We start from the raw sequence: 14,936 nt of genomic DNA, 5'->3' as shown, positions 1-14,936 counted from the left end.
TTTTGCGCTCTCACTCTCTTAAGGTGTAAAGAAAGAACCCTATTTCCCTTCTTTTCAACTGTTGCCATAGTAAATGGCTGAAATTCCCGCGTAATATTCCTTAAAAATCTCTAGAAAAAACGCCAAAACTACTTGGTTAGTAGGCGAGTCTCCTCCTAAAGATAGGGCCGCGTGTTTAAATTTTGAAATTTTCCGCGTTCACTCATGGGCCAAACATTTTTTTACCCAAGCCCATAGCTGGAAGACTCTCTCGCAAAGGTTAAAATGAGATTGAATTTTTATTAGCTGTTTAAAAATATATAATCAGGGAGGAAAATGACTTTATCTAGCCGCGGTGACCACCTAACGAGTATAAGCTAAGTTTCAATTTGAATGAAATTGCTATACTGGTAAAAAAGAAAAAAAAAAAAAAAGAGAAAATAGAGAATTATTGAAAATTTTGGTCTTTAGACGGAATACGAAAGTTTTAAGGAACGATTTTGATCGTAAACATTTGATTATTTAATAATCTTTGCGAAACGCTCTAGAATACACTGAGAAAAAGTAGTTCGAGAATATTCTGACTTCATCTGTTTACAGGAAATAGCGTAATTAGGGTAGAATTAAGTTCATCTTGTTTTTCCTCTTCTACTTCACCATCTGTTGACACCTAACGACTGTTTTTCATCTTCGCAAATATGTCTCAACACCCATGGGTGCGATAATTATTTTGTTTTACCCAGAAGATCCGCCGCTTATAAGGTGTCATCTTCAAATTAGACTCGGGTAATAGCGTTTCCTAGTCCTATAAAGACATTCTGGGGCCTCTGCATGCGGTAACGCTCCATTTTTGGGTAATTCTGTCCCTTTTTTTATTTTTCACTGCCGGTCTGCGAAGAAAGCGTAATTTCAAGCTAATTTGAGCCATTTCGGACAATGAAAGCCTGACTAATTCGCTGATTAGAAACAGACTCGCGTGTTTCACTGATGGCCCACGTTATTCCTAAGTTGATTCCACGAAGCGGTGCGGTGCGGAGGTTACAGGGAAGAACCGAAACTTTTTCATCTGTTAGAAAAATAATATTCTTACATTTTTTTTTATTTTTGGCGGGAAAGAACACGTGCGTGCATAAGATTGAGAAGTTGCGCGTCGTCTTCATCAATGCCGATTCGATACGGTCCTTGCTTGGGCTCATAGGTCTTTCCATATATTTTCTTACTAGTTAGTCCCTGTTTAAAGTCTGATTGGTTTTTCTAAAGAACACTCCCTTTTCTTTAGCATCCCACGCCAAGTGCCTAAATTTACCCATCTCAAGCATTTATTTACCAAGAAAAATACCTTAAAGCTTGCTATAGTCAATTACCGTCTTAAAATCCAATTGGTTGCTAAGATTTATAGAATATTTTGAAGCCAGTCGCCCAAATAACTCGAAACTGAGTGCTGGTGTTACACGTCGTTTACTCTACTTGAATATTTCGGAATCGAAATTCCAGCACCCTTTTTTTTCCTTCCCGTCTCCAGAGTGAAACGGAATACATTCTTTTAAAGTAAGCGATGTTTCAACCGCGATAAATATCTAGAAGGGAAATATACGCCTCCTTGGGCATGCTCCCGAAATTACTCCTCATGCTGCAGCATCTCGAGAACATTCAGCATCTTCCGTTTATCTTATCTCTCTGTCTCTCTTAGTTTTCCCTCCACTGCAGTGTTAAAACCAGAGTGTAACTAACGAATTAAACTATATCCACGTTCGTTACTAACCCGATAGATGGAGTTCTTAGAGATAAGACGTCGCTTCGCCTTTTCTTTTCGTCCGTCTTGAGAATTTCTGTGAAAGTCTGAGCATACGCTTGCAGGCAATGGCATATCCGGTGTATCTATTCCCCGCTAAAGGAATCGTATTACGTCAATCTGATGTTTCAAAATGAGTGCCGAAGTTTGCTTATTTTTGGTTGAATGTTAACTGTTAATAATGGGTGAACCTTCGAAATTGAACTGAATTAGTTTCTTAATTATTTTCATTTGCAACGTCCTATTCGGAATTCTTTCATTCGTAACGACTATCGACTTTCTATTCCAGAAGTACAGTTTTCTCTGATCATATTTGTATATATTCCCATAGTTTAATATTAAATCTCGGGTGCTGGTACGTAATTAGACCCCTAGTGGTGGATGGTATAAGTATATAACTAGAACCATGCAGGGCAGGAGGCCTGGTTGATTATATTAAGGAGATCCGCGAAGTCTACATTAGTTTCATTAGTCGATAATTGCATACGAGCTTTAGGCCTTGGCCTCCTCGTAATTAATAGCCAGCGGGGCGAGATCAGCAATATATATGTATATATATACGTAGGTTTTGTTAGTGTTACTATCTCTCGCTTGTTTGAGTCGTCGTTTCTACGCGGGGGTCTTCGAGTTAACATATGCTCGAGTGTAACCCCTACGACATAAGCTTCTCGATTCCTAGCTCGAACCTAACACTATAATGACTTAACAGTTTGTTAGACAAAGTCAACGGTACACGGTATTTGAGAAGATGCTAGTCGAAAGAGCATATAGGATGGGGAAAGGAGCGGGGGTTTCAGCTTATCCAGTCTCCAACGATCCGTCCTCTCTCTCTCTCTCTCTCTCTCTCTCTCTCTCTCTGGTGTACGTATCTCGTTTCAAACTATCCTCTTTCCTCTATACTCCGCAGCCTCTTATCGACCATGATCCCATTCTCCCAACTCTCTCTCTCTCATCTCGATCTTCTCTAGCCAATCTTATTACATTCTGGAACTCAGTTAAGCCTAGGTTAGGGTCTTTGAGAAAATGTTGCTTGGTTTCTGGAATCAGCCAAGGCGGCCCTGATGGGATTTAAGGAGGAGAATTTCGATGGGGTGTTTAGGTTCGGGGAATGTTCTAGAGGATGATGGGGGGAACCGCAATAATTTTACCCCCATCCTCCTTACTTGGTTATGGTTATCCCTGATACTCCCTCTCTCTTGTTTCTACTAATGAGTCTCGGTTAATACCAAAGGTGGTGGGTGCATGGGTACAAGCTGAAGGGGAATACCGGTGTAAGATTGCGGGAAAAGTTTTCTATATATTTATAAATTTATGCAAAACTATTGAAAATTCGCTCTGGAGTATTTTTAAGGTATAAATTTCCAAGGCCTTGTTCACACCGCCAGTTATCTAATTCTAGTCGCCAAAAATACCTTCCTACTAAACATGGGGAAACTTGTCTGTAGGGGTTTTAAAAATTTCCCAAAATATTAGACCTATTTCAAGCTCTACTGAGAATTAAAAATACTTAAACTGAAAGCTATTAAAATTCCGGCTAGATATCATGCGGGTTTTTAATTAGAATAAAGATCTATTAAGGTTTTTGGTACAGCACGAAAAGAAAGAAAGAAAGAAAGTCGCTACCGTCGCAGAGTCACTACCGGAAATACGATTTAATGAGTGCTAATAAATTTTCGCGTCGAATCGCTTCCGAATGAAAGAAGGTCTTTCAAGATTTCTATGGGATTCTCCCCAGGAGATCATCTTTGAGAGGTCTCTCTCTCTCTCCGTGAGATGTAGAGGGCATGCTTAGAAGAAAAAGAGAGCGTGCGAATCGTGGTCCAATTACTACTTCTGCCTTTTTAAAAAGAAGATAAGCTAAGCCTTGGTCTTGGTCTCGTGTGCCAACTCAACAAACGTAATATTCCGGCTGTCTCGAGTCCGAACAATCGTCCTCAATGTTTCTTTCAAAGCTCTTTCTGCGCCCCTCGGATTCTCTCGTTACAAACTATTTGGAATTAGGCTTAGCCGCATAGGATGCTACGAGAAGAGGAGGCTGAAGAGGACTAAGAGAGAAGGATCTAGAGATGATTGAAGAAAAAGTGTACGAGGCGCACTTTTAACGCGGCACCCGCTATACTGTATACATACATGTGAATCTTAAAGGGAGGGTCAAATGTAGAACTCTATATCGAGAACCATGAAGTCCAACGGGAACAATTTTAGGATATATTTGAGCTATCATATTTGAAACTAAATATCTGCATTTGATTATATTATACCATTATTTCTACCAAATGAAAGCGAATTTTCAGTAATAGACGCCTTAAATTTTGCAATCAACAATATTGGCTACAGTGTTGAACTTTCGATATTGCTTGAATGAACTTGTGTTTGGAATTTTTTTATTTCAAAATTAACGAATGCATAAATTCTATCGATGCACTCTCTCTTTAACTCTGAACCTTTCTTTTCCTTCGCTGAAATCAAAACACGTGCTTGGCGTGTTCAACATATGAAGAGCTTAACAATGCTTGCAGTTCTTAAGTACTGTTTGGCCAAGTTCCTTCCCCTCAGATCCCCCCTCTTATTCCTTCCATCTTCTAGTTTCTTAAGTTTCTACGAATGTGCGGGAAAAAAATAGCTCTTTACCCTCTTGAGTCTTGCCGCCATCAGCAGCCACAAGGTAATGGTATACACCGTATATATCGTCGACATATACTAAGCCTAGCTCTAATTGCTAAGAATATTTTAGATCTTAGTTTAAGAAGAGCGAGAGAACGAGAGAGATCCGCGCTTGTTCATTCTTCTTTTTCTATATACTTTGCCCTCTTAGCGAGATAAAATTTCGTCTGAATCTTGCGTAAGAGAAACACTTTCATTCGGACGAAGTTGATTAACTTTGAAATATTAAAATATATTTTAACTAATAATGTATCTTTTACCTATAAGAGATTCTTTACTGTATTAAGTTAATTAACTAATATTCTGATTTTAACTGCACCCCAAAAGAGCTGGACAAAAACAGTATGCTAATTAGGTAAAATTGGAATATATTACGCAAGACGTTACCTTCAATAACTTTCAGGGTTCATCTACTTTTGGCGCGAAGTAAAAAGATCAGAGACGTTAATTCTTTTTCGCTTTGATCTTATATCGAATTCATCTCTTTCTTTACGCTTAATTGTGAGGTAAATTAGTCTGGATCGCAGTTTGCGTTTACTGTCAAGTTACTAATGTTGGGAACATAAATAGAGAAGCGTTATATTAAGGGGATAGTTCTAACTAGGAATCGCGTGGTTGCCCACGGATTTTCCTATGTTAATAAATTGAAAACAAGGCCACTCTCTGTGTACGAAGTGAGTGTAGTATACTCCGTACCGTTTCTTTCGCCCGCTGCTTGCTTTGCTCGTTTCCTCGCTATATGGCGCCCTTTTAGAATTTCATAGCCGCAATCTCTATGTTTGACTTGCAACCTTCTTACGAATCGAATTCGACATGGAACGTTGTGTTTGAGCATGGGAAACTTTTGCCTTTCTAACACTGAAAATGTGTAAACGTAGCCTTATCTAGAGTACGTTCTCACGGTGATATTCCGCCTTGCTAGAGACCAACTGAAATTCCGCTGAATTCTACACGGACACGACTATATATTTGTACAATTTCCAAATTTGTTTAAACTCAATACTATAAATTTGAAAAATCACAGCGCCGTTATCTGATTGCAATTTTAACATAATTCAAATTCAGACTTCGACTATGGTATATTTTCTAGTTGAAAATTATTTTAGTATTCAAGGGGGGAGATATATTAAAGAGATTCGTATGTATAGTTAAGTGTATAAGAGTTCTTAATTCGGAGAGACGAAGAGCTTGCTTTCTTTTCATCAAGACCGACGCCGTGTGGTATGCTGTGCCGACGTTTTTATTATACTGCAGCTAGGAAAGAAAAGGAAGCTTGTTGTTTCGAAGCTTTTGCTTATGACTTAGCTTTTAAGAACTGATGGCAAACAACTTTTAATGAATATTAATGAGGCGAGCCCTATTTAACCTCCCTTGACGTGGACGCGACGGCCCAAAACGCCTCCAAACACCCCCGAAACGTTACTCTTTCGTTTCTTTTTTAACCACAACGCATCTCGTATAATATGATGCGCGCATGCACTATGACATTTTTAACGTTGCCAAGATAGGCCTATATCAATGCTGACATCATGGGAAAATTATTACATTACAATTTTTATTTTCTCGTGAATTAATGACTTGGGTATCAGTTACGTCTTGAGTATAGTTTGGCCCTGGACATTTTTGCCTTGATATATTTAAAAACCCTCCAGCCTTTGGCTGATGTCACCTTTACGCATCATAGTAGGTCTGACCCAGCACGGACTTCTATTTTTCTTTATTATTTGAAATAAATTAGTAATTTCGAGCATACACCTATATATTGTAGGAAAATAAGAAAATTATATATTTCGTCTGTGCATGTGGAAATACGGTGGTTAATTCTCAATTTCTCGCTTGAAATACTCGATTCGAAGAATTAAACAATTTTCTTATAATTATAACGTATTAAAAAACACATATTATTATTTCCATTCGTTTGTTAATAGCAAAGGTGTGTCCGGAAATGAATTAAAGAGCATGGATTCAATTCATTGTAAGTCCAAAATTAATGATAAACGTTAAACGTGACTTTTTCTAATTTAACATATGTATAGTTGACAGACAGCGTAGCTAAAATGATACAGTAAATTTAAGAGTGATTAGCCCCTCGACTATGATGAACTTCTTTAGAAATAAACTTCGAATATCTAAAAATAATTCGCGAATTGGTAATCAATACGCACTTATCGAAAAAGGAAATCTAACTTATTGAAATTACAGTTAATATTAGGGTTGGTTTGGAAAATGACAGCTTTCGCGTCAGATATTCCCCAAACATATTTTAATGTTAGGTTAAATACGATATCTGGGTGGTCGCTACACGTGTTTTTTATATTTCCTAGTATATACTCTCTCCCGTCTTTCTACATCGACAGTTAAATTGAATTGTCTGGAAAAGGAAACACATTTTTCCAAAAGCTCTTTGTTTTTCATTTATACGATATGACGTTCAAATAGCTTTCTCTTATTGGTTTTTCTATTAAAGCCGTCTGCTCTCTTTGATTGGGCCACTTTTAGACCAATCCTCTAACGGCGCCCCAGCTAAAATAATCGATTTTTACTTCCGTTCCCCTCCTTCCTCCCCCCGTTGACGTTTCGTATATCCCCCTTCCGCCACCGGACACCCCCGACAAACTTCCACATACTCATTTCCCCTTGTCCTATAATCTAAACTTCTGTTTCCAGATTACCCCACCATTTTTTTTGGAAATTAGGACTTCAATTTTGCCCCTCAAACTGCAATGAGAAAAGTTATGTTGAAAAAAACGAGTCTAGAAAATTTGGCTCCACTATAAGCTAACTAACTTGCACCCCAAACCAAGCTCAACCTATAACTAAAAGATTAAAATCTCCTGGAAATTTATTTAGTTAACGTTTCCTGTTTTGTTCCGTTTGCCGAAACGTTTTGTCTTTTTTTAACAATTAGTGTTATTTAGAGGAAAGTTTGATTTAGTTTTGAAAATTTTTTCTTGGGTCAACTATAATTCGTAAAGGTTTCATCGTTAATTTAGATTAATTACAATAAAAATTGTACCCGGAACTTCAAAAAATGTTTTTAATTTTTATACCACGACGTAAGCGTGTACGAAATAATTTTTCATCGTGAATTAATTAAGGTACATGAGCAACGACCTTCAAACATATTCATTACGTCAATTTTCCTAAATCAAACTTATAATTATCCCAAACCCTTTTGATACATCCCTAGTAATTACGATAGCTGCATCATTAATTTTTATTTAATATATTATAAAAAAAACAGTGATTCATTAATAATTCTATAAGATGTAAAACGAACCAGTAAATTTTTATTCAGCTTCAATTCTTCCCCATTTTAACCACAAATTAAACTAAAATACCTACGTTCCTATTGAAAACATTTAACAGGATAAATTACGATATAAATTACTGATTTTAAGATATATTTTTTTCTAGTTCATAAAAAGGTTTCTGCACGGTAAAATTTAAGCGTTGAAAAAATTTAAGAGAAGGGGGCTTAGTTAAGTAATTTCTTTACGGCCAATTAAGTTTTCTCGCGGTATTTTCCTTGAAAATGAGTTACTCCATATTTTTGCGCCTTTATACCCCTGAGTTAACACCGTATCATTTACACCCCTAAATGTATCAGAAGCCCAAGAAGACACAAATACCAAAAAGAGCTATGTGTGTATGCATGATGACTGCAATAAAACATTTTTTGGGGTCCCTTAAAGGGGCATGGGACACGAGAACACCCTTTGCCCTTGGGAATTTCCTGCTGCTAGATTTATATAGTTACAATATATTATATTCCGAAATATTTCTGGCGCCTGGACCAAAAAAAGTGTACGCTTTTATGCTAACAAAGTACAATTTGTTGTCAACCTTGTAGGATTATTACAATATATAAATTCGGCGTTGTAATGACTTTTATCACGTCAACAATCGATCTATAAACATTCGATATTCATGATAAAATTTCAAATATTAGTGTAACCAAAAACAACAGTGCAAAAAATGTGTCTTTCGCACTCTTTTTGAGGTTAATATTTCTTAAACATATTTTCCCTCATTTTTTTAACTGAGCTTGAGACATTCGAGAAGACTAGCTGCGAAGACGCGGCGGCGATGCCAATTGCCACTTGGGTAATTGCTGGCCTCTTAGAATTGAGGAGAATTAGAGAGAAGGGGGATGGTTTTTCGGAGCTTAATTTATGTAAACAACGTCGTAGAAAGAGAGAGAGTGTAAGGAGATTTAAATTAATTTTTTTTAATAAAGTAATATATAGATTGGGGTTGTATTATATTCATGACGGTTTAGAATTAACCCACGTGGTGGTTGATAGTCTCCCTACAAAGGTTTTAATAAAAGCCCGGGTAACCGCTAAGTTTTCACTATTGGGACTTGCGGGGTAGATATAAATTGTCTAGGGGATGATTTTGTTTGATTAATAGATATAGTGAGAGAAATAACTAAGAAGTTTTAGGGTTGCCAAATAACATAAAATTTTAATACTAAGGATTAGCATACTCAAATAAACAAAACTAACGTACGTACGTGTCTAAAAAATATACACATGGTATTACTCGAACCTTAAGGATCCGGAGTAAACAAATATAAAATAATGGTAATAAGTGATAATTAAGAAAATAATAAAATAAACCCGCGAACGGGGAGGTACTCAATGTTTTTTGGAGTTGAGAGTCATCTCTACGGTTTTGTCCACGTTTTGGCCCATGACGCATCCTAGGTTTTATTTACGCGCACCAAGAGATAATTTCCCGCGCACAGAAAGATATTTTCGCGCATCAATAGAGGTTTCTCGCGCACAAAAAGATAATTAAATTAATCTTTTAAAATAGAGGGTTTTCGTCTATTTCCCATCGACGCGGGACGGTACGTAACTCGGACTGGCGGGTATACGGCGCGAGAGCCCAACGGACGAAGTCCGGGGCTTGGTTTTAACGTAGAATTAACTTAGAAAGCATAGTTTGACCATCGTCGCGAGACTGCGCTTGGTTCTGACCTTCGTCCTTCGCGTCCAAAAAGAGAATCTCTTCTAAATAGTTTTTTCGGCCTGGTCCCTTTTTGGGTTCTCGTCCTCTGGGCCTTTCCATTCCATTGACCTCATGAACTCTTTCTTGACTTCGTGCGTCATGGGTTTATTTTCGCGTACGTCAGAGGTCAAAGATTTACCTCTTTTAAAATTATGTTTACACCTTTTCAAGAGTGCAGGTGTTTTCTTAAACTTACATCTATACAAAGTGGTTCAGGTTTGGCAACCCTATTTTCTAGTTATTATAATGGGCAGGTATTGATAAACGGGGGAGAGAGGGGTAAAGTTTAAGGAACTACTGCCGTAGTATCCCAATAGATGAACTGCGGAACAAATGGGTAACCTCTGCAGCAGGTCAACCACGCCCGTTGAGTAAAAGAATTCAATAGATATTGTTCAGCTTAAGATCCCAAACGACCAGCATCAGGGACCCCGTGACTAAACAATACTATTGGAGTTCTTTGAGCTTTAAATTTAACTTATGGAATTTAAGAATAGTGTTTTTGAAATAATTTGAGTGCGTGAATTTTGAATTTGGAAGAATTTTAAGTCATACCAACATGAATATTTATTAAATTTGGAAAGTAATTAATTTGGACGTTACACTCTCCCCCCACTGAAAGTCCATGTCCTCATGAGACTCAATGTTAACGCATAATTAAAGGGGAAAATTTTGAATAAGTAAAGAAAAACAATTGTGAAATAATCATAAAGAGCTCAATATATTTACATGGTACCAGAAAAATTTATACAAGGTCAAAAATAAAATTGGGACTGATGTCCTAGAGAGAGATATACTGGACTCACCGATCACGCCATAGCGCAACCGTCCAGAAAAAAAAATTAGTCCGCTCTGGGTTTGGGACCTCTTGAGGGCAAAAATATATTGGGACAAAAAAATTAAGGCCGCTCTGGGTTTGGGAACCTCTTGAGGGCAAAAATATATTGGGACAAAAAAAACTAAGGCCGCTCTGGGTTTGGGAACCTCTTGAGGGCAAAAAGATATTGGGAAATATACCTTAACAAGTCTTAATGACTTACAAAAAAAAACTACCTGGGGCAGGGGCTATTCAATTGCGATTGACCCTCCCAGTCGTACCTCTTGGCCTTAGATTATGACCTCCGTAGGGCTTGGGATCTGTGGCATTTGTACTAGAGATATCGGAGTCGACAATATTGTCGGCTAAATCTGACTCTTGTAAGACAAGGTCATTGCGAGCCACACAGGGCTTCAAGTCTCGTATGTGGTACGTGCCTTTTAATGGTCGACCTCTTTGGGTTTCCAACCGATAAGTGAGGCTTGATAGCTTTTGCTTTATTATAAATGGGCCATCATAACGAGGGGCTAATTTCGCAGAAAATGCATCTGGGGCACTAGAGAGATAATGTGATTTCTTATAAACAAGGTCGCCTACTTCAAACTCGATGTCCCTATGACGCTTATCGTAGGCCGCCTTCTGAGAGGCTTGGGCCTTACGTATATTTTCTTGCGCAAATTTAAGGGCGTCCTGAATTTTTGATTGAATAGTTAACCCGTATACTTTTGAGGTTTCCCCGTTATCGTAATAATCAGGGTCTTGTTGAGAGAGAGGGGTCGCGGCTGTTTTCAGTTCTCGACCAAACATGAGATAGGCCGGGGTGAACCCGGTGGTATCTTGGACCGCGGATCGTATAGCCATTGCGAATTGCTGTAGGCCACGATCCCAGTTTTGTTGGTTACCAGATATATATGAAGAAATCATTGTCCCTATTGTTCGATTAAATCGTTCCGTAGGATTCGATTGGGGAGAATAAACCGAGGTACATCGGTGTTTAACTTGGAGTTTTGCAAAGACGTCTTCAAATAAGTTGCTTATGAATTGACTCCCATTATCACTGACTACCGTATCCGGTAGTCCGTACCTTGTAAAAACGTCGTCCACCAAATGGCGAACAATAGGTGGGGTCGTAGCTTTCCGAAGCGGGAAGATTTCCACCCATTTAGAGAGGTAGTCTGTCACCACTAAAATATACTTAAATCCGCTTTTTGAGCGGGGGAACGGACCTTTAAGGTCGAGAGAAATAACTGACCAGGGGGTTCCTATTTCACTAGATTTCATTAATCCTGGGGGTGCCTGGTTAGGAGCTTTTCGTGTTTGACAAATTGGACAAGAACGCACGTAATTGACAATGTCTAATGTCATTCTGTCCCACGTATACTGGCTTTGAATTCGGCGGAGGGTTTTCTTAATACCAAAATGTCCAGAGGACGGGATATCATGACTGATATGTAAGAGCCGAGCCTTAAGGGCGGAGGGAAGGAGGATTTTAAAATTATCCCATCCATATAAGTCAATTGTGCCAGTGTCTTTATATAAAATATCGTTTCTTATGTCGCATTGAGGAGCCAGTTGCTCCACTTTGGCACGAATGTCACTATCCTGTGGTATTTCATTGTTCTCTAAATATCTAATTAACGGGCCTAGTTTTGCGTCGGCGCGCTGGGCGTCTATCAGCTCTTGGTTGTCAAATTTAACTAGGCGCGGGGGCGCGTCATTTGCGGCTAGGGCAGAAATATGACCTTCTTCTAGGCTTTCGGGGATTCTAGATAGGGTGTCAGCTACAACATTGCTGCTGCCTGGTACGTGAAAAATACTAAAATCAAAAACCTGTAAGCGCGCGTTCCAACGGGCAAATTTCCCAGTTGGATCAGGAGCTTTGTGAAGCCATTTCAACGCGCTGTTGTCTGTATAAAGATCGAAGTGGGTACCCTCTATATAGGGCCTAAAAGTTTCAACGGCGAATAACACTCCCAGTGCCTCGCGTTCTACGGCAGAATATTTCCTTTCCGTGTCATTTAAGGACGTGCTTGCATATTGTATGACGCACTTTTGTCCATTAATCTTTTGGCTAAGGACAGCTCCTAAACCAACGTTAGACGCGTCAGTATGTATAGAGAATGGGTAGTTATAATCGGGTGTACAAAGTATTGGGGCTGAACCAAGTTTAGCTTTCAAGATATTAAAGGCGGTTTCTTGCGCCGTGGTCCACTCCCATTTTGCATCTTTTCTTAATAAACTATTTAAGGGGTTTGCAACTTTTGCGAAGTTTTCGACGAATCTCCTATAGTAAGAAGCCATACCTAAGAAGCGCCGCAGTTGACGGACGTTCTTAGGGGCTGGAAAACTGCGAATAGTCTCAGTTTTGTCGGGGTCTACACTTATTCCTGATTCAGACACAATGTGTCCTAAAATCTTGGCTTCAGTCTGACAAAAATTGGTTTTGGAAGCTTTGATTGTTAATCCGGCTTTTAATAGTCGGTCGAATACTTCGCCTAAAGTTTGTAGGTGGCTTTCAAAATCGGAAGAAGCGATTATAAGATCGTCAAGATAAGCGCACACACCACGTTCCGAAAGGTCTAAAAATAATGCGTTTACCATTCGTTGGAACGTAGCGGGAGCGTTCGTCAAGCCGAACATTAACACCTTTGGGCGAAAAAGTCCTTTATGCGTAACGAACGCGGCCATATCTCGATGCGCTTCATGCAGCGGAACCTGCCAATAGCCGGCGCGCATGTCAAGGGTCGTTATAAATTTTGGATTATGCAACGATTCCAAAATATCGTCAATTCTGGGCAATGGGTACACATCTCTACGTGTAACCTGGTTTAATTTGCGATAGTCAATGCAAAGTCTGGATCCCCCATCCTTTTTAGGAATGATTATAATTGGGCTAGCCCAGGGACCATTAGCGGGCTCGACGATATCTTGTTCAAGCATTTCATTTATTGTTTCTTCAATTAAAATACGCTTAGGAGGGGATACGCGATAAGGGGGCGCAGAAATTGGCCTACTGTCAGTTAAGTCTATATAATGTTCGACGGAGGAGGTTCTTCCAGGTACCGTAGAAAATATTTGTTTATATTGCTCCACTAGATTTTCTAGAGCATGTTTTTGATCAGATGGCAAATTTGCCGTTTTAAGAGCCTGAGAAATACCTTCCTCGTCGATTAAATGCTTAGGATCGTGATAAACTTGTTCCTCAAGGAGTAAACTATTTATGGCGGCTAGTCTACAAACACTACCATGACTAAAAGCTGCGAAGCCCTGTTGAAACGAGGACCGCTGGTTTAACGAATCGCTAAAATAGTAGCTATTAGTCCCATAATCGACTATCATACCTAATTGGTTAAGAATATCTTTTCCTAAAATGCATGGGTACTTTAAATTAGAAACGTATACAGCTTGAAATTCAATCTGCTTTCTTGGGAGACAAAATGGAAGCTTAACTGCTCCTTGTGTAGCTAAGAGACTGCCGTCAGGTTGGTGCAAGGCCAACAAGCCGGTAGTCAGGGTAGGGTATCCTAATCCTTCCAATATCGGTTGTAAATCAGTATTCAAAATTGTATGGGTGGAACCTGGGTCAATCAAAGCCAAACACGGTAAGGTTCCTAAAAATATGTCAAGGAAATCTTGAGATTCCTTGGGAAAATTCCCTGAATCCAAGGATGGCTCCGTGTTGGCGAGGGTTGTACTATTTAAGGACGAGCAGGCGGACCTCCCACCCTGGGGGCGGCCGCCTCTAGCGAGTTTCCCGAACTAGAAGAGTTCGTGGGGGCTGTTGAATTTTGGGTATGATTAGGCTGGTGATTGCCATTGTTTAAAGGTCTTGAGGGATACCTATTTGGGCACCCTGGACTGAGATGCCCCTCTCTTCCACAAAGGTGGCAAGTGGGAACAAAACGTCTTTGGGTATTTTGATTTGAAAAGGTTTGGTTGGTTTGTTGAGGTCTGGTATTGTTTCCAGTTACTTGATTATTAGGATTAACTGAGGGCCTTGAATTCCCTCTGTTTACATTTTGACTTGCATTGTGAGAAATAGAATTATTTTGGGCCACTCTAGTGTCTACTACCTTAACTTCGCTACGCTTTTGTTTGTTTAAGGACCTTTCAATACATGCTGCATCATCTAATAAATCCCTAAGCGTGTCGAAAGTTTTTGTTTCTAGATATGGCTTAATATCCTCACGAAGGTTTTGAAAAACTTTTTTAATTTGTTTCCTCTCTGGTAAGGGTTTAATTAGTTGGCTAAATAATTTTAATTGGGCTTCCGCGTACTCGTGGACTGTTTCATGGGCCCTATGAATTCTGTCGCTAATTTTGCTTTTGACGTGTTCGTCATTTTCACGTCTTTCGAACCTAGTTCTAAGAGCGTTTTCAATTGGGCAAAATTAACAAAATCAGGCTGCGAGAAAAACCACTCTTGGGCCGGACCAGTTAGAAGAGTCGGGACCCATTGTTGTACAAATACGGTTTCCGGTATATTATACGTTTGCCGCATTTGGTTTACCCTTCTAAGAAACATTTTTGGGCCGGGATCCGTAGGATTCCCGGAATAGGTAGGCGCTGGCAGCGGGTTCGAATACATAAAGGGCATAGTAGGGGGACAATACGCAGGTGGATTTTGCGCGGGCGCGCTCATGCTGGGCCCTATTGTATTGTTCG

General features: G+C 39.3%; 2 protein-coding genes across 15 annotated transcripts in view; one reads left to right on the top strand and one right to left on the bottom strand.

The window, feature by feature from the left end:
- The window catches only part of LOC149717930 (Kv channel-interacting protein 4-like), a 283,534-nt gene that overhangs the window by 126,404 nt on the left and 142,194 nt on the right, over nucleotides 1-14,936 (top strand). The gene's annotated exons all lie outside the window — the stretch shown is intronic.
- LOC149717934 (uncharacterized) overlaps nucleotides 1-14,936 on the bottom strand; it is a 46,766-nt gene that overhangs the window by 20,029 nt on the left and 11,801 nt on the right. Inside the window, exons 2-4 of one of the 12 annotated variants that reach the window (XM_089841677.1) lie at nucleotides 1,742-1,867; nucleotides 1,344-1,680; nucleotides 1,070-1,275 (exon numbers count right to left, since the gene is read on the bottom strand). The exons of 10 other annotated variants lie outside the window; for them this stretch is intronic. In XM_089841677.1, coding sequence (XP_089697803.1) covers nucleotides 1,666-1,680; nucleotides 1,742-1,867 — 141 coding nt within the window. In that variant the 3' untranslated portion in view covers nucleotides 1,070-1,275; nucleotides 1,344-1,665. Of the gene's footprint in view, nucleotides 1-1,069; nucleotides 1,681-1,741; nucleotides 1,868-14,936 lie in introns of all 12 variants that reach the window. One more of the 12 variants, XM_089841672.1, reaches the window with a different exon arrangement.

Source organism: Phalangium opilio, unplaced genomic scaffold (genome assembly GCF_054372755.1).
Source record: "Phalangium opilio isolate 3A_F unplaced genomic scaffold, DU_Popi_V2 ptg000003l_1, whole genome shotgun sequence".
Lineage (NCBI taxonomy): Eukaryota > Metazoa > Arthropoda > Arachnida > Opiliones > Phalangiidae > Phalangium > Phalangium opilio.
The sequence above is the reverse complement of the archived record's forward strand: the minus strand, read 5'-3'. Positions and strand labels throughout refer to the sequence as shown.